Below are 24,484 nucleotides of genomic sequence, written 5' to 3'. Positions count from 1 at the left end.
CAAAAAGGTCTGTTTTAAACAGATTTGTGAATATTGATTAAATTTAGCTATACAAATATAAAAAAAAATCCTGATGAAAGAAGAGACTCTAATCTTTTTTTTTGGTAGGTTCCATGTTTTTATAGCAATATAACTTTGCAAAATCAGTCAAAATCCAGTAAAACAGCCGGGAGCGAAGGGGGTTGCTTCAGTGAAAATTGCTGGGAGTGAATGAGTTAAACATAGTGGTTACATTTATGAACGTGGTTTCGACTTAGCTTGACTTACCACCATTAGTATGTTAGCATGCTATGACGTCTGCTAGTCAAAGGTTGAGCTGTACTGTATTTGTTTAAGAGTAGCTAGTGACCAAAATGAGTGCAGAATCCACTTTTGGGTCCCCACCCGCCAGTTGAGAATCACTGATTTAAAAAACCACAACCCAGACTTGACGTCTTAATTCCAGATTTTGTTTAAACTTGTGTTAAAACCGCAACTCGGCCTTGGTTTGAAACCCTATTTCGGATCTCAAACTTTGGTTTGAAAACCCAATTTAAAACACTAATTTAAAACCCTACTTTGAACCCCAAATCTGACTTGAAACTCTGCTTCCCTAACCCTGCTTAATTCGTTCTTACACTCTCGCAATAACTGTGTGTAAACAAGCGGGATGAGAACGAGTTCCAGTGGTGCACTCTGGCAAGAAAACGGCAAACACACGTTGCGTTCTGCTACATCTCACTAACGAGACAAGTGAGCTAAATTTGCACGCCCGTTTCCGCCAGGGGGAGACGACAGATGTTGCGGGGGCGGTATTACACAATAACACAAACAAAAAACAACAATATCACTCTAGTAATAATCAGAGTCATCATAATAATAATGAGTGGAACAGCTGTCCAGCAGGTACATCCTTCAGCGACACATCTGCCCGCCTGCTCGCTCCTTAACGCACTGTCAATCAAATACAGTGTGTGTGTTTGTGTGCACGTACACACACGATCACACTATGATACTTACAAGCAACCTGCACTTCAGTGCGACGCTGCAGCAGCGCTCCCACGCGATTCCGGACGATGCAGCGGTAGAAGCCGGCATGGGAGCGGTCCAGCGATGGGATCAGATACCTAACACAAACATATACACAAACATACGTAAAACACACGATTTAGCTTTTATTGAAAACAAAAACAAAAAATAAAATTGTTGTTTATTTAATTTCTGTGCGTAATCCGGCTAGATTACGCAAAAATAAATTTCTTAGCATGATTTTAGAAAACCTACACTTAGTTTGATTTCAATTGATAATATCTTCGTATGGAAGATAGCTAGCATAGTTCTGTAAGAAAACTACATGTAGTTTGTTGGTATGTTAGCTAGCTAGCAAGGTTACACAAAATGCATACAGTTTTTTAGTAGGCAGTAGTAGTACACGATCGGGATTTTTTTGGTCGTTCAGCGGTCAACAAGTTTGAAACAAATGGTAACCGATCACCAATTCGATAAGAAGATGGAGCAATACATCTGTTTAAAAAACTTTTATAATTACTCGACCGTTGACCGCCACCATTCGTGGAGGAAAGGCACAGCCCCAAAAATAAAAAATACAACAATGCTTAAAAAAAATGCTGATAATCAATGATTTTTTCATGGAGCTGATCAATGAAGACATCATTAATCGATCGGAAAAATTAAGACATTACAGTCGATCACCAGTTTTGCATAAAATGCTAAATATCGTCCGATCCCAATCCAGCCGATCAGATCGGTGTAAAGTCTATATCTTGGTATCTTACGTAAATTTAGTGTTGTGCGATAAATTGTTATATCACGACAGGTAATTTTATATCCCGATAACAATATATATCCTAATATTGTATTTTTCCTTTAAACTAAATTCAATGAATATAAGTTTTCTCTTATCAATGCTCCATTATATAATTAGATATTTTATATGAAAGCACAATAAAATGAATAGAACATGAAAAATAAAACACAAATATCCAATGGCCAAATAAATTCCATTCAATATATCTGGAAATGCAACCAGTTCTCAAGGAATGCAATAAAGTGCCAAATAAAGTAACAATGCTAAAAAATGAACTATTCCACAGTTTGAGTTTCAGAGTTTGTCAGCTTGTTCTGAAGGAGTAGCTATGGTTAAGAAATTAAGAAGAAAGGCTAAAAACGCGGATATACAATACGAGTAGATACTGTTAATGGATCCAATGCTAGCTGTAAATAACACGAATAATAATTTAAAAAAAGCGTGACAAGTGGCGCAGCCAGCAACGGACGGTCGGCACAATCCACCGAAAATGCGACAACTGTTAGCGGTGGATCACAAAGAAGGCAACTAGCGAGGAGAAATCTTTGCGAATTGCCTGAAACATTGACACTTTGTATGCTAGTTAGCTTGCTTATGCAACAACTCAACTTAAACTAAACCAAAAATAAAATGACAACAATTGTTTTGGTCAATTTTCATGAGCTGAAATCAAAGTCAAAGTTTGTGTTAGTGGGCAGTTCTCTGCTGAGACCTCAGAAGTGTGGCGTGTCGAAATGCTAATTAGACAACATGATTATTGCACTATGTGCCTTTGGAATCCCACAATAAACCGCAGTTTAACTGTACTACGGGGTCAGAAAATCAGTCAGTATGTAGTGTGACCGCCATTAGCTTCACACAGCGCAACACATTTACTGCACAGTTGTGCAACACATTTACTGCACAGTTGTGCCTTAGGCTGCCTATAAAGAAAGGTCACAATAAAAAGTGCAGCCTTACTGTACTGCGGGGATCCAGGGATGCGGGTCAGAAAGCTAGTCAGTACCTGGTGTGACGACCATTTTCCTCACATAGCGCAACACATTTACTGGATTGCCTTGTTAGACAAGTGAATGCACACCTGTGCTATAATTATGCTGTCTAATCAGGCTCGTGATACGCCACGCTTGTGAGGTGGATGCATTATGGGTGGTCCGTGCATCTTGGAAAAGATGCCCACTAACAGATGTAGGCAGATTTGTTAACACAAGTTGAGAAAAATAGGCCTTTTCGTTTACACAGAAAAAAAGTCTTACACCCCTTGAGTTCAGCTCAATAACATTGACATTTTTGTTCAAGATAGTTTGTAAGCGCTTTTTAGCACGCAAGTTAGCATGACAATACAAAACTACACTTTGTTAGCTTGTTAGCACAATTAAGCAAATCTAAACTGTTTGTCATCATGTTACTACGCTAGTTAAAAACTACACTTTAGTCATTTCTCAATATCAAGAATGGACGGTCTTGTGAACTTGGCGAGTAGGGTTTTCCTAAGTAGGCTACATTTTCATAAGAAGGCTCGTTTGTAATTGGAATGGCTGTGTACTTGCTAGTTGACAAAAACAACAATTCTGTGTGTCCTTGATTTATGCATACTTTCAATTGGAACACGACTTGGGACGCAGCTAATTACATTTCAGAGATCATAAGGACATAAGAAGGGACAAGAACACAAACTGAAAAAAGGCTTTCGTTAATGTTAGTTAGCATAGTTACACAAAAACTCAGCTAGTTTGTGAGCACTTTAGCACTTTCGTCGGCCCAATTACACAAAAACTAAACTACTAGTTTGTTATTGCGTTAGCATATTAGTTAGCATAACAACAACAAAATAATTTTGCCACTGTAGTTTGTTAGCGCTTTAGCACATTCGCTATCATGACTACTAAAAACAACAACAACACTTTGTTACTATGTTAATCAAAAACAAAAACAAAATTTTTCGTGCATTAACACATTAGTTAGCATACCGATGCTTTTACGCTACACTTTTACAAAGTGTGACCTAGTTTGAACCCCGTTTAAACATGACATGGTTGTGTATTGTATGTATGTGCACACAAACACACACACAAACACACTTAAGACCATCTAATGGATGAGCAAGGGCGCAGAGGACAGCAGAGCTTAGCTGCTGCTGTTTACTCCAATGGTAATGATTCTCTGGAGGGTACCACAGTGAGGAGAGCCCCCCACTCCCCCACCCCCTTCTTTAAGACACACACACAGGCACAGAAAACACACATCTATTTTAAAATGTCATTTATGCAAATATGCACACAAGCTTGGAAGAGTACAGTTGTTGACCTTGACCACGGATGCAGTGCAACATCCACCCTTTCATGCACATTAACGCCGGTAATCAATGGTGTCTTTGGCTTTCTTACAAGTCTAATACACCCAAATGCGCTGCCGCCGAGAGAGGACCTCAGCCGCGTAGAGGTTGCAGAATTTCTCTCATTTAAGCAGTTAATTGGAGGGAGGCAAGCGTCAAAACCTTGTAAATTGTTAATGGAGTGTGGCTCGTGTCGGATTAAAAGCCACGCTGGTATGGGGGTCACGCAAACAGTCTGCAGTCGAATTATCGGCCGGCGAGTCTTCGTACGCGTTTTAATTGGGAGTCAGCCTAGCGCAACGCGTTTTGTCGAGGAAAAAAAACAACAAAGTTGTTGCGGGAAGTGAAAAAGTTGACACCGCGTGCTGTGCTCGCCATCTTCCCCACCTTTAAACGTGGTGGTGATGATGACAGCAGGATGTGGGAGAAGAAGATGGTGCAAAATTATTGTAAATTGAGTAATTAAAAGTTACAGGCAAGAAAGTTTGCGTACCAGCTATGGCACCTGATAGACAAAGGTATTGAGACACATTACAGTAAACACAAGAGGCCTTATTTTCATAGAATAACATGCCACTCAACATCAAAACAGGTTCATCCTCCCTGTCATGTCTAACGTATTATACAGCACGACCCCAGAACATCTGGCAATTTGGAGACAAAAAAGAGATTCGATTTTAGACTCGCTAAAACAAGTCTAAATGGTGACGTCGGTGGTGTAACGCGATTTTGGTGGATTTCATCGAGTCTCAAGACACCAAACCCAAGAAGACGCAGAAAGCATTTGAGGTTAATTTTGGGCTACGAAAATGCATGAAAATCAGTTGATTTGCGATTAAGCCAAGGTTATTTTAGTTAACAAAAACTAACGACAAAAAAAATAAATAAATAAATAAATAAAAATAAATAAAATTCAAAAAACAATTTTGTTAATTAAATAAAAACGAAAATGCTTTAACAAAAATGAAAACTAACTGAAACTACATTTTATGTTCAATTGCTAAAATAATTAAATGCTAAAAGTAACTATAATTATAGCCAAAATGTCCTTCGTTTTAGTCTTTGGTAATTAATTTCATACATGAGCCTTTGGGGATGATTTTAAATGTGATTTGAAGGATATTTCCCCCCGATATTAACTGGAATAAGGACGTTTGAAAGTGTGTCACGCAGAAGTGACGTCATCTAGCAGCAGCCAATAGAAAAGCACCTTTAGATGACGTCAATTCGGGCTTGACTTATGGCTCGGCTAGCCTTTTTTTTTGTTTAAAAGAAACCCCAACTGTCATGACAAGTTTGCTCTATATTATTTATTTGGTTGTTACTAACATAACTATGAAATTCATTTTTCAAAAATAATTTCCAGTTTAATACATTTTGTAGAAACTTTACTTGGACGTAGAATAGCAATGTGAAATGCCTATAAAGAAAGCAAGGTAAGTGTTCGTAGCGTTCCTAAAGAAATAACATGCATAACGCCGTGCTCTCGTCCTTCACCAGACGCATTCAAGCGCTTTGATCGTCCCTTTAGGAACGCTACGGAGGTTTACCTTGCTTTCTTTCCTTGCTCGGCAGAGAGCCTACCGCCATTCTACGTCGCTATGCACGGAAACAAAGGCGGCGTACGTCCAAATAAAGTTTCTACAAAATATATTAAACTGGAAATTATTTTTGAAAAATGAATCTCAGTTATGTTAGTACCAACCAAATAAATAATATAAAACAAACTTCGTCGGGATTCCTTTTAACTAAGCCGAGGTAAGAAATGCATTACTTTATTTATTTTACAATGGTGTTTATTAAATATTGCGCACAAGTAATACACATAAAAAATAATAATAATACTGAAACTAACTAAACTAAAATTAAGCATTTTTTTTTTAATAACTAAAACTAATAAAAAATAACAGAATCACCTTGAAAACTAATTAAAAGTAACAAAAAAAAACTGAATGAAATGAAATAAAAACTAACTCAAATGAGAATCTCAAAACTATAATAACCCTGGTTTAACCTCGCCAAGGCCGGCCGCCACTTCCTCCCTTCAGGGTGACTTCAGAAGCTCACTTTTCACTTCCCTCATAATGAATACAATTAACCTTTGCTGAGCGGCGGCAGGTGGCGGGATCGGCGGGAGGGAAGGTAGGAGGCGGGGAGGGAAGACGGAGGGGACGGGCAGGTGATAGGGCCCAGTCAGCGGGAGATGACGGCGCGAGACAGAGATTGATCGATGTTCCGGCGCTCCGCGCACTCCGTCACATCCGCTAATTAGTCCCCACTCGGGAGCTGTGATGAGAGGATGTGTGAAGGAGGACGGAGGTGTGGAAGTGATGGAAAGATGACGGAGGAAGACAATTTAGGGAACGCTGCTCAAGACACTGCAATTTAATTGACCGTCATTGTAAAATACATGTCTACATGTAGCTTGGCTACTGCCGCGGGAATAGACCAGAAACAGGCTGCTACATGTATTCAGATAATAAGCATGGTGCTAATTAGCCATGGTTGTTTTTTGTTTTTTTAGCGCCGTTACAGGTAAACAATGGCGGTGAACCTTTTTGTACAAGTGTGATACAGTTGATGCGTTAGTTCAAAAGCCTTTTCCATAAGTGATGTAATGAATGTATTGGTGAAGCAGCATGTGGTTTGTTGCTCACAGGTTATTTTGATCATCCTGTTCCAAATATGTTTGTGGTCAGCAATTGATAGCATTTCGTATTCACAAATCTGACCAATCTCCACTTATATGAAACATTGAGCTGCATCTTGATCACAAACGTCCATAAATGTACATTAAACCAATTTTTACATAAGACTGAGATTTTCTTTACAACTACTAGTTTAACTTGACAACTTTATTTAGTCCCCCTTTACACAGCCCATGAAAGTGTTGGTCTGCCCCGTGTTATTGGGCTGCGTGAAACAGACCCACAAAGGTGAGCTGCAAACCTCCCGGCTTCTGAGGCGAAACGCCAGCTTTAATTCTGGTGCTTTCACAAAAATGCACTATTCACCATTTGGGAATTAAGGCCATTTTACGCGGAGCAACTCAATTTTCTTCTTCTTTGAATGAATGGTTTATTTCGGTTCCATACATTACACAGAACCCCCGGTAATTTATAACTGAAAAATGAATAGGCTGAAGAATCAGGCTTCTTATTGCCTATCCTATATACAGTCCCATGAATCACCTAAAATTACAACACAACAAAATAAATAAATAAACCACTCACATTATAACTCCTAACTGTTTTACATTTTATCAATGGCACCATTGGCATGAATTATTTTTAGGGGTGTCAGGGGATTACAATTTTTTATCGTAATTAATCGTACAACTTCAATAGTTAGCACACGATTAGTCGCAAATTGTACATCTGTTCTTAATGTATGATAAACTAATAGAAATATGGCTGCATCTTTTAGTCATTGATACAGTGATTTTATAAGAATTCATAAAATTGAGTTAAAATGAAAAAGATGTCTGTAAAAAAACGAGTGTGATATTGATGTGTTGAGGTCATTTTTCTACCACTAGATGGCATAATTGCATGTGTAAGACATTTGTGACAGCTCAGTGCATTTTTCTTTTCATATTAAGAGCTACCTAATCTTTAACATGAAGTAACTTGTGAAATTCCGCACATTTTTAAAATGGTAAAATACAACTTGACGCCAGTCTTCACAAATATAATTATTATTATTACGTTTATTAGTGCTAAATTTTTACGTGGTCGTGTCTGCTGCGTTGCGACTGGAATTCCTCCAGTGCAGACTTTAAGGAGCGGCCGTTAATTATGCGTGGCGTTAAAGGCGCTTTAGATGAACACACAGTATGAAGACCTTTCTTATTTAGGAAACAGCCTCTGATTTAGCTATTAGTTTTATATATAAGTTTTTCCATTTAATGATAACTTATTACAATAAGTACAAACTTAGCTGCATTGAATACACATTAAAAAATAGTCTTCTTTTGTCCTTGTTCTCTCCAAATATATCAAAATAAGAGACAAAAAAACAGCACGTCCGTGTAAAAGTATCTTATTCGGAAAAGTCGATGTATTTTTTTCCAGAGCGCTGACATCGATTGTGTTGTTATTGTGGCTCGTTAAACGAGATGAGCGGTGGCCTCGCTATGAGGAGGCCAAAGAGTGGCCAGCAACATCCAATTAGTAGCGGGGAAAAACTTGCCCCACTCACAAGTTTGTGCGCTTAAATCACTTCATGGCGTAGACACGGGGTGACGGGGGGTGGTGTTGTTGAGGGGGTGGGGGTCTTGGACCAGCCAGTATCTCTTTGGCCGGGCGACCTTAATGGATTGCTTTCAGTAAGTGAGAGCATCCCATTTGCCACAACATACTTTATATCACAAGGCATCTGCTCACTCTTTTCCTTGGGGGCGGCATGAAGACGTCTTATTCATGGGCGCCTTTGATCATTTTCAAAGCCAGCAAAATACAAATTGTCATGGATTTGGTGAACTTTGGAATCATTAAGCATACACTGCATGCAGAGGGAAGGTATCAAGACAGCGCGGTTTCTCTGAGGAGCTTGAAAGTCAGCAAATGTAAATTGCGGAAATGGTGAGGAACTTCTCTTGTCATCATACCTTCATCTTGGAAGATAATGCCAAATCATGGCGACCTATCAGCCAGCCGCGTGTGTGGCCGTTGTTTGCATGAACTTGTCAACGAAAGTAGAACGGGAAAAGGTCGACTCGGATTGGCTGCTGTCACACTTTTGCACCGCATCTGATGGGAGTAAATATGCTCATAACTGCTGACCGTAATGTCACGATTCTCGCTCATTTGCTTGCAACAGGAATTCTGGTGTTTACTGTTTATTTACTAAAGCAATTTAAAGAGCACGAGTGACTGTTTCCGTCTTCCCTCTAAAACCACCTGATGTGGATTACAATTCAATGTAACTAGTCGATTTTAGATTCTCTTATTGATCTATAAAGCCCTTTAATAGTTTTACTGGATTTTGGCTGTTCTATTGCTATATAAATATGGAGCCTACCAAAAGAAAGATTCGACTCTCTTCTTTCAGCAGAAAATAAAGCGTATTTCTATCTTTTTCCGTTCTTTAGTTATCAGTGTTGAAAAGTGAGCTTTTTGTACAACAAACCTTTCAAGCACAACTTGGACTTTACTACTTTTTCTTTTGTGACAACTCAAGCATGTAAATAGTCTTTTCCTGCTATGAAACAACATTCCTTAAAGTGCTTTTGTGAACAAAATAACAGTTTATTGCACATAAAAAAAACAACAACTGGCTGGTCTGACTCCAGCTCAGGGGCCGATGCGCCCGGCGAAACGAGCCGTGAATCCCATCGCTAGTTGCGTTTGCTCGACGAATGAGGCGTCATTCCTTGACGCGCAGCAACTCCATCGCCGCCGTCATGCTTTGATGAGCCGAGGAGGATGCTTTTCTTTTTCCTCCAGGGTTAACTATTTTGTTCTGCCCATCGCTTATTTTCTACTTTGCTCTTTGCGGCTTGCGCACTAGTGCACTACGCCAGTGACAGACGACAGTCCCAGTCCCGACCTACACTTCCTCCTTCTCTTCTTTTGCAACAAGATCCTCGTGTGATACCGGCTGATCTTATAGTTGCTGCAACCTGCTGGCCGGTTCTTCTAAATCAAATTGCAGTCAAGCCTGATCCATCAGTCAGAAGCTGTGCCAGACCACAAAACCCACTTTTTTAGGTTAGTGCGTGGCTGATTTGATTGGTTTGATATATATATATATATATATATATATATATTAGGGGTGTTAGAAAAAATCAATTCAGTAATATATCGCGATGTTATATATATATCGATATGTGGCAGAGTCGATTTTTATCACTTTTTGATGGAAATATTCAACAATAATGTCTTACTTAAGGTTTACACTTTAAGCATGGAAGAAAATAATGTTATATTAATGGAACATTAAGCCTTAGTATTTTATTTCAGTGCAACATGAAACATACTGCAACCTGTTTGTTAAATCCAGTGGCTCAGTTATAAGCCTGAAGTTTCAGATAAATGAATACATTTCCATACAAATCTTACGTTGTACATGTACAAGTTTTATTTTCTAAATTTGAGTAAAATATTTTTTTGTTGTTGCAATAATCAATTTATAGATTTGTATCGGGATTAATCTGCATTGAATGGAATCGTGACCTATGAATCGGCACTATACAATTCACACCCCTAATATATATATATATATATATATATTAGGTAATCATTTTTAGTTTACCAGAGACGTGGAGTTAATAACTGTACTATACAAAAATAATTCAAGGGACAGCCATATACAGTAAATACAAACAAAATAAAAATTAATGATTGAATAAAAAATGTCTATGATGAACTTAAATTTAAATTTGTCTTAAGCACAAAATGGTCACAAACCATTTTGGACCATCTTGACACTAATGTAAATTGGGTTCTTTCTCAACCCAATCTTTTGCAAAAGATCACATTTTTGTCCATCAACTCCCCGTTACGCTCCAAGATATGTCCTTCCTCTACTCGGGTAATTGCAAATATATATATATATATATATATATATATATATATATATATATATATATATATATATATATATATATATATATATATATATATATATATATATATATATATATATATAAATATTGTATCTGTGCTTGCTTTAATTTGCTCAGAGCAACCATGAAATTACAACATCTGCAAAATATTCGCAACGGATGTCAGGTGAATTTGCGTGCGAGGAGACGGCTTCTTGGTGACAAATCTATCTCCGCGAGTTTGATTTATTCAGCGCGGATCAATCAAACGGCAAGCGACTCTCTATTACGAGCGCGGTCAAAGTGTCAGCCGCATTGTCACGCTTGTTCCCACTCGATTGGAGCAGGGGAAAAAAAGCGAAGCATCCCGTTTTTGTTGCGATTGTACTGCCGGCCAGAACTAATTTACACGTTTCAAAAAGTAGACGCGGTGGCGGGAATGGACGTCGTCCCGATAAAAAGTCAAGTCTGAGGAGATGTCACGTCTTCAATGACACGCAATTTCATTTTGCCACTGCATTGATTAGATTCGGCGACATTCCACCACCTTATGCCGACTTTGTCATTGTGCTACATGCGTTCAGATTATAATGAGAAAAAGCATGTGGTTATTTTTGTGCGCTAAGTTTCGAGGAGCAATCGGATGTTTGTGATCGCAATGAAAATGATGTTGAGCATACGTGTGACTTCTGTTGTCGTTGGAAGACCCCGTGCTTAGTTCCAAGTAACAATTTCAACTCACAATTGTTAAAACTAAACAAAACTCAGTTGAGTTTTGCTCAACAACAGTGCAAGATTCTGACCAAAACAATTTCGCCCTACCTTCGACATAGCATTGAGATGCCACCTGGTGCTATTGATTAGCTGACTGACTCGGATACAAGGTCACGTCACAAGCTGTCAGTATTTAAAACAGCTCTCAACACTCACAGACAGAATCACTCAAATACTCTTTAAAAAAAGAAAAAAAAAAAAACGCTGATATTTTTCCCATTGCTCTCCCCCTCAACTTAAAAAGGCCGCCGTTGCATGATTTTGGAACAGAGCGGTTTGAAATATGGATCAAAGGAAATGCTGTCAGCAAGGATGGTGCCCGAAAAAAAAAAAAAAAGGAAAAAGTTCTATCAGCCAATTTTCATCTGCTGCATAACAAGTGCACTACCGACAATACTGAGTGATAGATCACACTCAGTTCCTGTTGTGATACCTGACTACTGATGTGAGCGCCCGTTGGCCGGAATTTAAGGCAATCTCATCTAATCCATAAATGTTGTTACTACGATAACACTGAGGAAAATCAAAAGTTGGGTTTTTACTAAGTGCATATTTTGCAAGACATTGTATAGGGGTGACACGTGGAGTGCAGTATATAAGCCTGACGGAACACTATTTGGGATTGCGTGTACAATGATAAAGTGTACCAAAACGAAAAATAAATAAATAAATAAATAAATAAAAGTTCAAATAAAAATGGATGTAAAAAACTTAATTAAAAATGGAATACAAAAAATAAATATAAATAGAAGTAAAAACAACAAAAAATATCTTTCCATAAATAAATAAATGTGGAAATAAATACACAAATATAAACTGAGATTCAAAAAATAAAAATAAATCTAAAAATAAATGTGGAAATAAATACAAAAATAAATATATAAATAGAATTAAATATTAATCAATACATAAAAACGCTCTGCTCTCACATTTATTTATTTCATGCTGCAGATGCTGTCAGCACGAAATGTTATTCAATTGAGGGGGCGGTCCTAAGCGTGACCTGAGTTGGACTCCGCCGTTGCAAACTGCCTTTCAATGGTCAAATCGGTTTGAATCCCGTTTTTTATTTGAGTATTTATTTTTACTCATTTGTTTTCATTTTCATTTATAGTTAATTTTGAATTGCATTCTTTAGATCCGTTTTTATTTATTTATTTGAAAATGTTGGCAGGTCTTCCATAAAAGTGAGCCACATGCTGCGTCACCAAATCCCAAGACAAAATATACTATTTGAGCACATGAACCAGCCGACATACCGCGGCCGCCTTCACCCGCGTAAGGCCGATGCTCAGAATGAAGTAGGCAAGGTCATCTGACGACCACATCAGCGGCTGTCCCAAGTTATATTAACATGCGCCTCCTCAAGATCACCAAACACAGCGCCACATGCTGCTTCACCATGACATCATTATCTGTTTCTCCTTCTGGACATGATGCTGTGTGACTCATCCGCACAAGAGTGTGTCGCGCGCTAGCCTCTCCAGTGCGCTCTGACCACTTCTTCTCACACTCGCGTGTCACTCTGCTCTTATCCTCCTCTGGAGATCTACAAGACATCATCAACTCGCCCCGGCTGGCATCCTTCTTTTTTTCCCCCCTTCACATATACTGTATGATCAGCACTGTGTGTGTGTGTGTGTGTGTGTGTATGTGTGCGTGCCGCACAAACGCAAACATGCAGCGTATACACACACGTCGCTTGGTGAGATAAGGCCGTGTCGGCTGCATGATAACAATCTTCCAGTTACCGTTAAAGACGCTTTATCTGCCAACCCCACCACCTCATGCACACACACACACACACACAAACACAAAAAGACACACACATTTAGCATGCCATGTGAGAGAATGATAGAGGTGTCAGGAGGGCAAAGCAGAGAAGCAAAAGAGGAACAGCACAAGCAGCAATAGCTCTTATTGTAGTGCGTATAATATACTTAACATACTGTAATGGGAACATTAATAAGCTTTTTAAGCTTCATTGAAATGTAGGAAAAAAAATGACATTATCTTGTATCAAATGTGAACCGTGCACTAAAGTCATCACATTTTGCCGACATGCTCAAAAGACCCTAAAATGGCCTGAAATGTGATTGTCATGGTCACTGGGAACATGACGTAAAACGGCCATTTGAGATTTGTGCCGTCAAACTTTGTTCCGCCCACATGCGGTGACCAAAATGCCAATGTTTCACAATTTAGCGTCATATATCTGTGCAGCAAATCACTGCCGTTGGGTGGAATTGCATCACCAAAAAGCATCACTTTTCAGGAAATCAAAAGAAATATCATGTTTGATGATCCATTAACATTGCATCGTCAAAGAGAATAAGTCCTTTGACTTTAGATTGCAAAGTATGTTTGTAGTGTGCTGGCGCCAACCTTTCTGAATGTGCAGGAGTGTCAAACTCATTTGAATTCAGGGGCCACTTTCACCTGAATTTGATCTCAAGTGGGCTGGACCACTTTGCCCTTGGTCTAATAAACTATAGATAACGCCAGGTCAAAAATAACTCATTTTTTCAGTGCGAATAATTACACACATACATTCTGAAAATATTTAAAGCAGAATATTTTTGTAACACACACATTTCAGAATGTCATTTAACTCATTTGCTCCCCAAAATGTATAAAAACGTTCTATTTTAAATATTGCCGTGGTCCCAAAAACGTATTTATACGTTTTGCTATTTTCTGTTTTTTTTTTTTTTTTTTTAAATGCTAGAGCATAGAGAAGACTTTGATGCAGCCTCTGACCTGAAAAGGTCTCTTAAAGCAATGGTAGTTATTACAAACGGTCAGCAGGGGCAGAAGAGTATAAGAGATCCACCAGGGCCATGTTGCAAAAAGCTCTTTCTCCCACTGTTTTAAACAGATTTGCGAATAGTGATGAAACTTAGCTATATTCTAATGCTAATTGCTGCAAAACGGAAACAGATACAAATGTACTTTTTTTTCCTGATGAAAGAAGAAACTCTGATCTTTCTTTTTGTAGGTTCCATGTTTTCATAGAAATAGAACACAATTTTCTGTGGGCCTTGCAAAATCAGTCAAAATCCAGTAAAAAAGCTGGGAGCGAAGGGGGTTGCTTGAGTGAAAATGGCCGGGTTTGATGTTAAGTGGTTGTCAGTGCACCCTCAAATGGACAAAATTAGCAACAACAGTTAATTTGAGGGAAAAACTGCCGTTTGTGTTCTATCTTGATGGGCCAGATTTAACCCCCTTACGGGCCACAGGCCATATGTTTGACACCCCTGATGTATACAGCGTTGCCATGCTGGGGTGCATCATGAAATGAATAAAGTAAAAAAAAAAAAGACGTTTTAACTTCCAAAACTAACGGATTTAAAATGATTTAGACTACAATGGTGGCATTAATAATAATAACACAAGCAACTTTGTGTATAAAAATCTTTTTATGTGGAATGTAAAAAATGGTGCAGAATCATCCAAACTCCTTATGGGTCATTTTTATTTTCTGGATGTGTGAAACATAATTACATCCTTTCATTGCATAGTAACCGTGAACCAGTGTAATTAAAACTGCCCCAAATAACGCAAAGGATGTCTTCATAATCATTGCCTACTCTCTAATATCTATAGAGGGATTTTGAAATGGTGGACTATATAAGTCGGTGTGGGCAGAGGTGCTAAAATGGCGCAGGCAATTAACGAGACCCCGAATATAAGGGGTCCCCAAAAGAGATGGCTGATATTTATGTGACCCATTTTTTCACATATGTCCACTAGGTCCCCACCACCTGTCCTCCCACAGCTTCAAAACTTTTAAAACGATTACATTTCTTTATTACATGTCCATTGCACACTGTTCTGAGATGGTCTTGAACGCATCATGAATTCGTACCGCACACGTGTATTCACAGCAGATGAGAAACGTACCAGCTGGACGTGATGGAAGCACTTATCCAATAGTCAACCCAAAGGCAAACAACCTTGCATTTTCCCAAACAAGCCTTGTAAGTACAGGTACACGTTGATAATGTAGCCAAATTATTCACCTGTACTCCAGAGAGAAGCGGGTCAGCTCGGTGCTGTTGTGGATCCACTTGAACTCCAGAGGCCAGCTGCCCTCGGCCATGCAGGTCAGCACCAGCCGGTTGCGCTCCAAATGCAGCTGACTGCGCACCGGCTCCGTTTTGAAGTACGGAGGCACGTCGTCTGCGATGGAGAGGAAAGACAGTGCAAATGACACGAAATCCAGCATGACTGCTCATTTTAAAAGGATGTGCAAAAAATGAATTCAGAACACGGGCTCTTCAAATGAAGTCAGAGCATTAGGAAACGTGTTTTTGTGGCAGAATAATTCACACCATTACTGTTGTACTTGTCAGAAGGCTCCATTTATTACTAAAACGACGACAACTATTGGTACTGCACTTCCTTAAAAGAGTTCAAAGCAAACATGGTGAAGCAGCATTTAGCTGTTATGCTGCAGTTCTTTAAAATTCAGAATACCAAAAAAATGTAAATACATTTTACTCTACGTTATTTTAGAAATTTTAGAGCTACTTTTTATTTACTTATTTAATTTGCTTTTTTTCAAACTGTTGTTTGAAAATGCTTTCAAATGTTTTTAATTATGTGAAATATTGAGTTACTTTGTGCCTTAAAAATAATATATTTAAGGTATTTACATAAATATTAGAGATGTAACGATATCCAAACATCACGATACGATAATTATCACGATATTGTGGAGAGGTTGGAGATATTAAAAAAGGTCACAATGTTATAAAAAAAACCGAGTTCATACTAAAATAAAAACACAATATTGTGCTTTTCTAAATAACAGCAATGCATATCAACAACTGCATGAAAAAACTAGCCACCAGTGGGTGCTAGAACTGTACAAATGGAAATCAACCAGACTTTTTTTTTTAACAGATATGCTGCTTTTAATATCGTAACGATATTATGGCAGTTTTAATATCGCAATATCACAATATTGCAATTATTGTTACATCCCTAATAAATATAATAAAAAATAAAATAATTAAATTCAATTAAACCAAGTAGGCTAGACAGATGGACAATACTTAAAGTTATGATTTTCCACCATAGGATGTGGGCGGAACTTGGCGGTTAAGTTAGATGATTAATGATTGATGAAATGCATCCAAGCGACAATATTAGTGAGTGCCTCCAATGCAACCAATTGACTCAAAATCTGGCAGAGCATCATTACGGGGTCCATGGGAATCAGTGAGACCCTGCGCTGTGTAGTACAATGTTTTTTTTTTGTGTCACTCCTCCGTATCACCATCAATATTAAACCGGGTATAGTCAAAAAATGGCTTCCCCAAGCATTGATCTTGACCAAAAGTGCTCAGTCTGAAGAGAGAGTCCCATCCTGAGGAGATCCATACATCACCTTCCATAAATGTCACTGTGTTACTTGGTGCCGACATGAAATTATGAAGTCAACCTTCTTCTCATTGGGGATTTATTAGCTTTAGATAATGTGAAATTGTCAAGCATGCGAGTAAAGATTGAGCTTTGACTATCCGACTGCAATATTTCTTTATGTAAAGGCTACAGTATGGAATCTCAGCTCAAGCGATTTTGGATGCAAGACAAAAAACTACGGCGGCCACGTAAACACGCTCCAGATGGGATGCGAGATGTGAAAGTGTCCCCGACTGGATCCAGCTGATCCCCAAGAAAAGTCGTCTTGTTTGCGTTGAGTCCACTTTGCCGCGGAGAGGAAGGAATGAGTCACGAAATACGTTGATCAGTGTCCAAGATCAGAGCGGAAGCAACGCACACTTTTTTATTTTTTTCCCCCACATCTCAATCAAGGAGGCGCCCGCACTGTCAAGCTCCCCGGAGATGCTCATATCTCAGCACTGATGAACGACGGCAACGCCGCAGAGAGCTCACTTGATGATCATTGTAAATATAGAAGCCATTAATTGGATGGCTGCATGATATAATTATCAAATTGACTGATAATCAAGCGCGCAAAATTAAACTGTCAGGATGATCTATTGTGCTTATATTTTGCTCCGGCACTTTGGTGTGACAAGCTCGGAGTGGGTGGAGGGGGGAGGAGCAGGAGGAGGGGGCGATAGAAGCCGAGATGGCGCGTCGTGAGCGAGTTGGAAAAAATGAAATCACAGTAAAGAGAATGTAAGCGAGAGAGAGCAATCACTTACATATTTTTACTCCAATTTAAAATCAATGTGTCAAAGTGAGGAGTCTATTTATTACTGTCGCAGTGTGGCGAGGCACGGCTGTGCATTGTGGCTTATTATTGTGATGATATACGGTCAACGGCATTAAAGAGCTCACATAATAGATCTTATAGATTATAAACCTTTTTTTCGCACTGAATAATTCATCATAAAGTGAATGCTTGTTTTCGTCTACACATGGTTTTCTTTACTCTATGTTTTTAAGAAATATATTAAATATCCAAAATCATCGTTTTAATTTTTAGCATGTATTTATTAAAAAAATTAAAATAAATTCAAATGAATAAATTTTCAATGTTTTTTTTTTTACTTTTTTTAAAGAAAATATTCTTTACCATTAATGATCAAGTTACCACCACGTTATTTCTTATCCCAAAAGATTTAATAAATACAAATATTTCTATTAAAATGATGGGGAGAAATTGTATTGAGCACAGAGTCCACTATGCAAGGATTTCTTTCTGACTAACACTAAACATGAGCCACTATAAGATCACAAACATACAATTATTTACTGTTCACAACGTTGACATGAGTAATGAGCCCCATACTTCTTCACCAGGAAATATGATCTAAATGCAGCCTGTTCTGGTCCAATTCGTGACCATGAAACCCTTAAGTTGCAAACAGGTTTATAATATATGCAATTTCGAAGGAGAAAAAAAAAAACAGTCTAAGATAAACACCGAGGCACAGAGGAAGTGAAGGCATATGTTGCCCTTCAAGAGTCCATGACACATCTCAATAAGTCAACAATAAATATTCATAACTGTCATGCATATTCACCAGCTGACACTTCACTTCAGGTCTGACTTGTGGCAAGTGGATACATATTTATAACGATACGGGGAAAAAGGAGGGGAAAAAAAACGCAAGAGAGCAAGTGCAGGGACACGAGGGAAGGCGTCGCCCTCCAACAGACGCCCACCAGGCCAACGACATCATTGATCACTGATGAGTATCTGCACTGGTTGCGCTGATTAGGAAGTCCGTTACAAGTTATACACTTTAAGGAATACTACTTAAGAGCTGAGTGTAGTGTCGTGTAATGGGTGCATAGAGTACTAGAGTACACTAGAGGGGAGGCATTTACCCTGAATTGTGACCACCGGTATTTTTGGGGGATGCAGCGAACTCCCGCTATATTGGGGATAATTTTTCGTCTCCCTGCTATATTTCAGACTTTCATGAGTCTTTACAAACAGACAAGTACAAATTAGTACATGAAAATTGCTGTGGAAATCTTGAATGGGACTGCTGACTCTTGCAAGTTGGAAAGCCGCATGGGATGCCGACAGAAAGGAATCTGGGTGTACCTATTGTTTTGGCCAATATGGCCGCCCAATTGGGGAAGCCTACAGACAACAATCCGGGGTGTACCTAATGTTTTGTCCAATATGGCCGCTTGATTTGGAACACCTAAAGACAAGAATCTGGGGTGTACCGAATCTTTTGGTAAATATGGCCGCCCAACTGGGGAAGACTACAGACAACAATCCAGGGTGGGGTACCTAATGTTTTGTCCAATATGGCTGCCCCATTGAAGAAGCCTTGAGACAGGAATCCGGGGTGGACCTAATGTTTTGTCCAGTCAAGAATCTGGGGTGTACCTAATGGTTTGGCAAATATGGCCGCTCAATTGGGGAAGCCTACACACAACAATCCGCGAGGTACGTAATGTTTTGTCCAACATGGCCGTCCCATTGGGGCTGGGGGGGTTTTAGTAGTAGGTTTCCTATTAAGCTGCCTTAGTAGTCCATACATAGGTGCCTGGTTGCTTGTCCCATTGGTGGATGAGATGGTGGCAGACGTGACGTGGGTGGATACGGCGGCAGATATCGTGGCAGAAGATGTGGCGTTCGCGGATGTGCCGGCGGAAGTAGAGGCGGCAGATCTGTCACTGGCAGACAACATGGCAGCAGACCCGACGCGGGTAGATTTGGCGTGTGATGTCGGAGCAGCAGATGAGGAACGAGTGGATGTTGTGGCCACAGAAGTAGCATTCGTGTCTGTCGGGCGGGCGTTACGGAAGCAGATGTGGCACCTGAGGACACGGCGGCAGCAGACGAGCATCGGGCGGACGTGGCAGCGGACGCAGCATATGTGGAGGGGGCGCTGTGGCAACTGACGTGACGATGGCCTCACATCTCATATAATTAAAAGGTTTAGGCTGCTGAGTGTATAATTAATGCAGATTAGGCTGTAGTCTCAGTCACAACACTCCAAGGTTCCATCAGGACACCTGAGCTGCCAGTTGAGGTGACCGCCCCCAAAGAAAGACCCTCGACTTCACTGACGCGACTCAACACGCCTACGTCCAACGCCAGACCCTTCGCCCGATTCCCGTGCGGTGGCAGCAAGCAATTAGTGTATAATGGGGCTGCTCATTTGCATATAGGGCGTCGCTCGAGCCAGAGGACACTCCCGGGGGCAACGGTGTGCGTGAAAGTGTGTGTACGTGTGTGGCCTCAGTCAATTAAAGCTCATTAACGAGAACAGCGGCAGGTACAAATGTTTGCCCTCTGGTGAGAATTCGTCAAGAATTAATTTAGGAAAATAATGAGTCTATTTGTATGACTTTTCTCCAAACTGGCTGTCAAAATGTGGCCTAACGTAGAAGAAGTTGATATGCTAACATAAAGAAAAAAAGCCACCTGTGTACAGAGGTTGCTAATCGACTGTTAAGATGCTAACGTTTTAAGGATGTGTGCGGTGGCCCCCCTAGGCTGCAGCTGAAAAATGAATGCTTTGTCCGGGAGCGACGGGCCCCGAGAGGACCATCGCTCCCTTTTGGGGAAGTGCTGGAAAGCCGCCGTTTATGTGCGCATTGACGCGTTAAAAGCCAACACAGCCGAGAAAGGTACATTTTAATGTTTGAAAAGGCTGACACGTAAGACACGCTCCGCAAATACATGCTAAAAATGTTGTGATTAATTCAGTACAACTCACCCGGACTGCCTTGCCATCTGTTTAATGCGTGTTTGCTCTTCTTTAAGAAAAAAATGGGAAAAAAAGAAAAAGAAAAAGAAAAAGAAAATACATCCCAAGGCCATCTTGAATACAGGTGAGGGCAAAAATATATTTAAAAAAAATTCTGAAGTCATGCATAAATGATAAAGACAAACTGGCAGTAAGCTGCCATGTGAAATGATTGGCCTCCAGTCAGAACACATCAACAACAAAAGCTAACAAAGTGAAAGTTTTATGCTACAAAATGCGTACACAAACACGCACACTATGCCACTAGTTGGCAAAAAAGCACTCAGGCAGAATGATGAGCAATCTTACATCAGGCCCAGTAGTCAGCCACTTGTTCAAATAATCAATTTAAGAAACATGTTAACACTTAGTATACGAATAGTAACATTCAAGCGGTAAGTATGCTAACAAATAGCAAGTTAGCAACCTGAGCGCAGAATGAGGAGGATTTTATATTACGCCCTGTAGTCGGGTACTATTTTTTTTAAATATATTCAGAATTGATGAAATGCTAACATGCAAGCTGTTATTATGCTAACATACAGCAAGCAATCTAAGAACATAACTCCGCCATCATCACTGTTATTTTGCTATGTTGTGTGGTACAAAACAGCTGTTATCAGCAAGTAAAGGTTGCAAAGCATGTTGGGTAATGTCTTTTTGATGCCTGTCAGCATTAAAGTTTACATGCTTTCGCTGATGTTTGGCTCGACCCACAGAGACGCTCATAGTGAGGCCAGTTGATGATGTACATGCCAGCTCGCCACGCACACGCTTTGGGCTCTTCTCCAGCGAGGTTTTCTGCCCTTCCCTGGAGGCTCGCAGCCTGGCAGCTAATCACTAACTTTGCTTGTCTCTTTTCACCTCACAAGTTAGAAGTTCAGTAGTTGGAAGCCTTGATCTCTGCACACTGCAGGTGCAACAGACGTTAGCATGTTTTTCTTTCTCCACTAAAGAGCAAAATGTGCAATTGAGTTGAGTTAGTATACTAAATGTTAGCATGTTAGCATTTATTTGGCGTTAGTATGTTGAAACAGTAGCCTACCTCAGAAGAGGACAGGATGTAAAAGCTTTTTTTTTCTCTCTCTCTGTACTCATGTTCCTGTCTTGCTCTCTGTTAGCATAAAATGTTAGCATTAAACAAGTGTCATTTGTTACACGTTAGCATATAAAATACTTGTGTGCTATCATTTCAATCAATTCTCATTGGAAATGGAGTCTGATTACATTTCTGTTTGTTAGCATACAACTGCTAGCATGTTAGCATTTGATCAGTTCTTATTAGTGATAGTACCCAATTACAGAGCACAAAATAATATGATTCAGCGCTTTCTGGACATCTTGCTGCATGTTAGCATGTCAACGGTTTGCATGTTAGCATTTTTCAAGTCTTATTTTAAATAATATTGCCATACAACAGCGAATGGCGTAAAATACTAACCAATCTACCTTAGAGCTTTCTGTACTCACACCCCATGCAAGACACAATGTAAAAAACAAACAGAAAAACAAAAAAACTATCGGCCTCACCACTCAAAATGTTTTACTCAATTAAAGGGCATAATACAAAATTATTAGCAATCTGCATTACTACTTTTGTACTCAGATTGCTACTTTGCTCTTTGCTAAGATGCCAACTGTTAATTTATTGGCACTTGATTAATTATCGCAAAAAAAAAAAGCACCTAATTACAAACCGCAATGTAAAATTTTAAATTGGCCTTGAGCATACCAACTGTTAGCATGTTAGCATTTCATAATTTCTAATTTAAAAAAGATAGGGGTTGTAGTTGAATGTATAAAATGGGGTTGTTACAGGTTATATTTTGCTGCTGAGGTTGGTTGGGGACACTAAATGAAAATAAGTGAAAATCAATGTGAACCGTACGCAGCTGGCTTCAAAGCATTCAAGAAAAAAATAATACTTGGGTTATATTTCAGGGCCGGCAGGGACATTCAATCGAAGTAGCTCAAATGTTAAAAAAAAAAAAAGGCTTAAGGGTGATGCGTAAATCTGCGAGCTAACCTTTAGTAACGATATGCTACACTCTCACCTTTTTCATGCACACACACACACACACACACACAGACACACACAGACACGTGCAAACATGAACACACTGAGCTCAACAGCCAATGCTATAAAAGAGACAGCGAGAAGTGAAAGAAAATAAAAGTGATTGTATCGCAAAGTAAACCAATCAATGCTCCATTCATTTCACCGTAATTGTCTTCTTTTTTTCCCTTCTTTCTCTTATATGATTCAGTGTTCAAGCTCATTTAATTTCCCAAACGACCCATAAAGGCGGGCAAAAAAATAGCACAGTGATGGAGTGCCGAGTGCAGCATATTGAGCATAATAAGCTGCCGCTTTTTCCCTCTGAATTCATGCATTATGGGACACAAGGACGCCCGTGAGCGCTGGATCAACAACAAATCTTTCAATAAAACCACCACAATGAGAACTGCAGAATGCTACACAAACGCATGCACACATCCGCACGCAAGCTGTAGGACAATGAGGAAACCAAAACAATGAAGGATTTTTAAAAGTCCCAATTTCTAGTAATTTCAAATTTGGTAGCAGTCGGACAACAAAATGGCTAATATGGCTACTTCAAAGCACCATGACAGACTTTCTGTGTCTTTTCAGGCATGACTCCTTCTTGAGACTTTTTTTGTGGGGCTACTCATGATAGACATGCCTACCAAATATCATGTTGCTAAGTGAAACCGCCTTTGAGGGCTGAATTTCCAATTGTATATTCCTGATTTAGGCAGACAGGTCACGACTTCCTGTCCAAAAAGTCTTTTGTTCACATCGGCACAACTTCATCCAAAATCAATGAGGTCTTGCTCGACAGCAACTTCGAAAAAGTTCCTGACTTTTCAGCAGACAGGTCACGATTTTCAGTTGGAAACTTTTTTTGTTGTCAGCACATCTTGGATCAAACATCATACAAAATCAATAGGGTCCTGCTCTGACTTTTGGAAGTTAAAAGTATTACACCATGGTATTTTAAAGGATCTTTGTCCAGTTTGACACTTTTTTTTTTTGTTACTCGTGACTGCCACTTCTGGCCCAAAGCGTAACTGCAGCATCTTTGTCAGGCTCGTTTGTGGTGCGCGTGTGAGTTTGACACCATGGCAATGTCATTTTTTTAAATTAAATATTAGGTTTATAGCTGGGTTCTTTTACAAACGCGGAAGTAAAACTCCGGGTTCAGTAAAACCCGCCTCTCCTCGTGTGCTTGCCTTCAAAGTCCTCATTAAACATTTGAAACAAAACGGCTCCTTGCCGCAAAAAATGGTGGAGGAGGATGGGAGGAGAGGGAAGAAGAGAGAGGAAAAAAGGAAAAAGGGAGGGGGAAAAAAACCCTGAGCGGGTCGCGAACCGCCGATCTGCTGTTAGGTTCCGCAGCGTAAAGATTTGACTTGTAGTTTACTCAAGTGTCAGCCAGAACCCTTTGTGGGATTTTACTTTGGCATTGCAAATGTGAAGGATAATTGGTTGCTTTATTGATAAAGGCTACTTCTGTCACACTCCCATGGAGGTCTCAGAGAAAGTGGGTCTACCTAATGACGTCATAAAGTGAGCACCTGCTCGTTTTCTCAGGTTGGGAGGGGCTGGTGCTTGGAGAGCAAAATGACCTCGAATTTCTCATCACTTAGAATTAGCATTTTAACATGGCTCCCAAAAAGGTTTTCCATTGCTGTCCCTTTACACAATTGAAAGTAGGCAAAAATTGAGCAACGAACAAACCTTAAGCCCGTATTCCACTAAGGGATGAACATTTGCGACGCTAACAAATGTTGATTTCATG

General features: G+C 39.6%; 1 protein-coding gene across 14 annotated transcripts in view; it reads right to left on the bottom strand.

Annotated features, from left to right (window-relative positions):
• The window catches only part of sdk2b (sidekick cell adhesion molecule 2b), a 310,938-nt gene that overhangs the window by 52,870 nt on the left and 233,584 nt on the right, over positions 1-24,484 (bottom strand). For all 14 annotated transcript variants that reach the window (XM_086064326.1, XM_086064325.1, XM_086064327.1 and 11 more), the window contains 2 exons: positions 15,486-15,645; positions 1,000-1,106 (listed from right to left, as the gene is read on the bottom strand). In XM_086064326.1, the coding sequence (XP_085920452.1) occupies positions 1,000-1,106; positions 15,486-15,565 (187 nt within the window). In that variant the 5' untranslated portion in view covers positions 15,566-15,645. The remainder of the gene's footprint in view (positions 1-999; positions 1,107-15,485; positions 15,646-24,484) is intronic.

This window comes from Leptonotus elevatus, chromosome 20 (assembly GCF_054856555.1).
Source record: "Leptonotus elevatus isolate MCC_2025b chromosome 20, RoL_Lele_1.0, whole genome shotgun sequence".
In the NCBI taxonomy this organism is placed as follows: Eukaryota; Metazoa; Chordata; class Actinopteri; order Syngnathiformes; family Syngnathidae; genus Leptonotus; species Leptonotus elevatus.
Note: the sequence above shows the minus strand (reverse complement) of the source record. Positions and strands in the feature narration are given on the sequence as shown.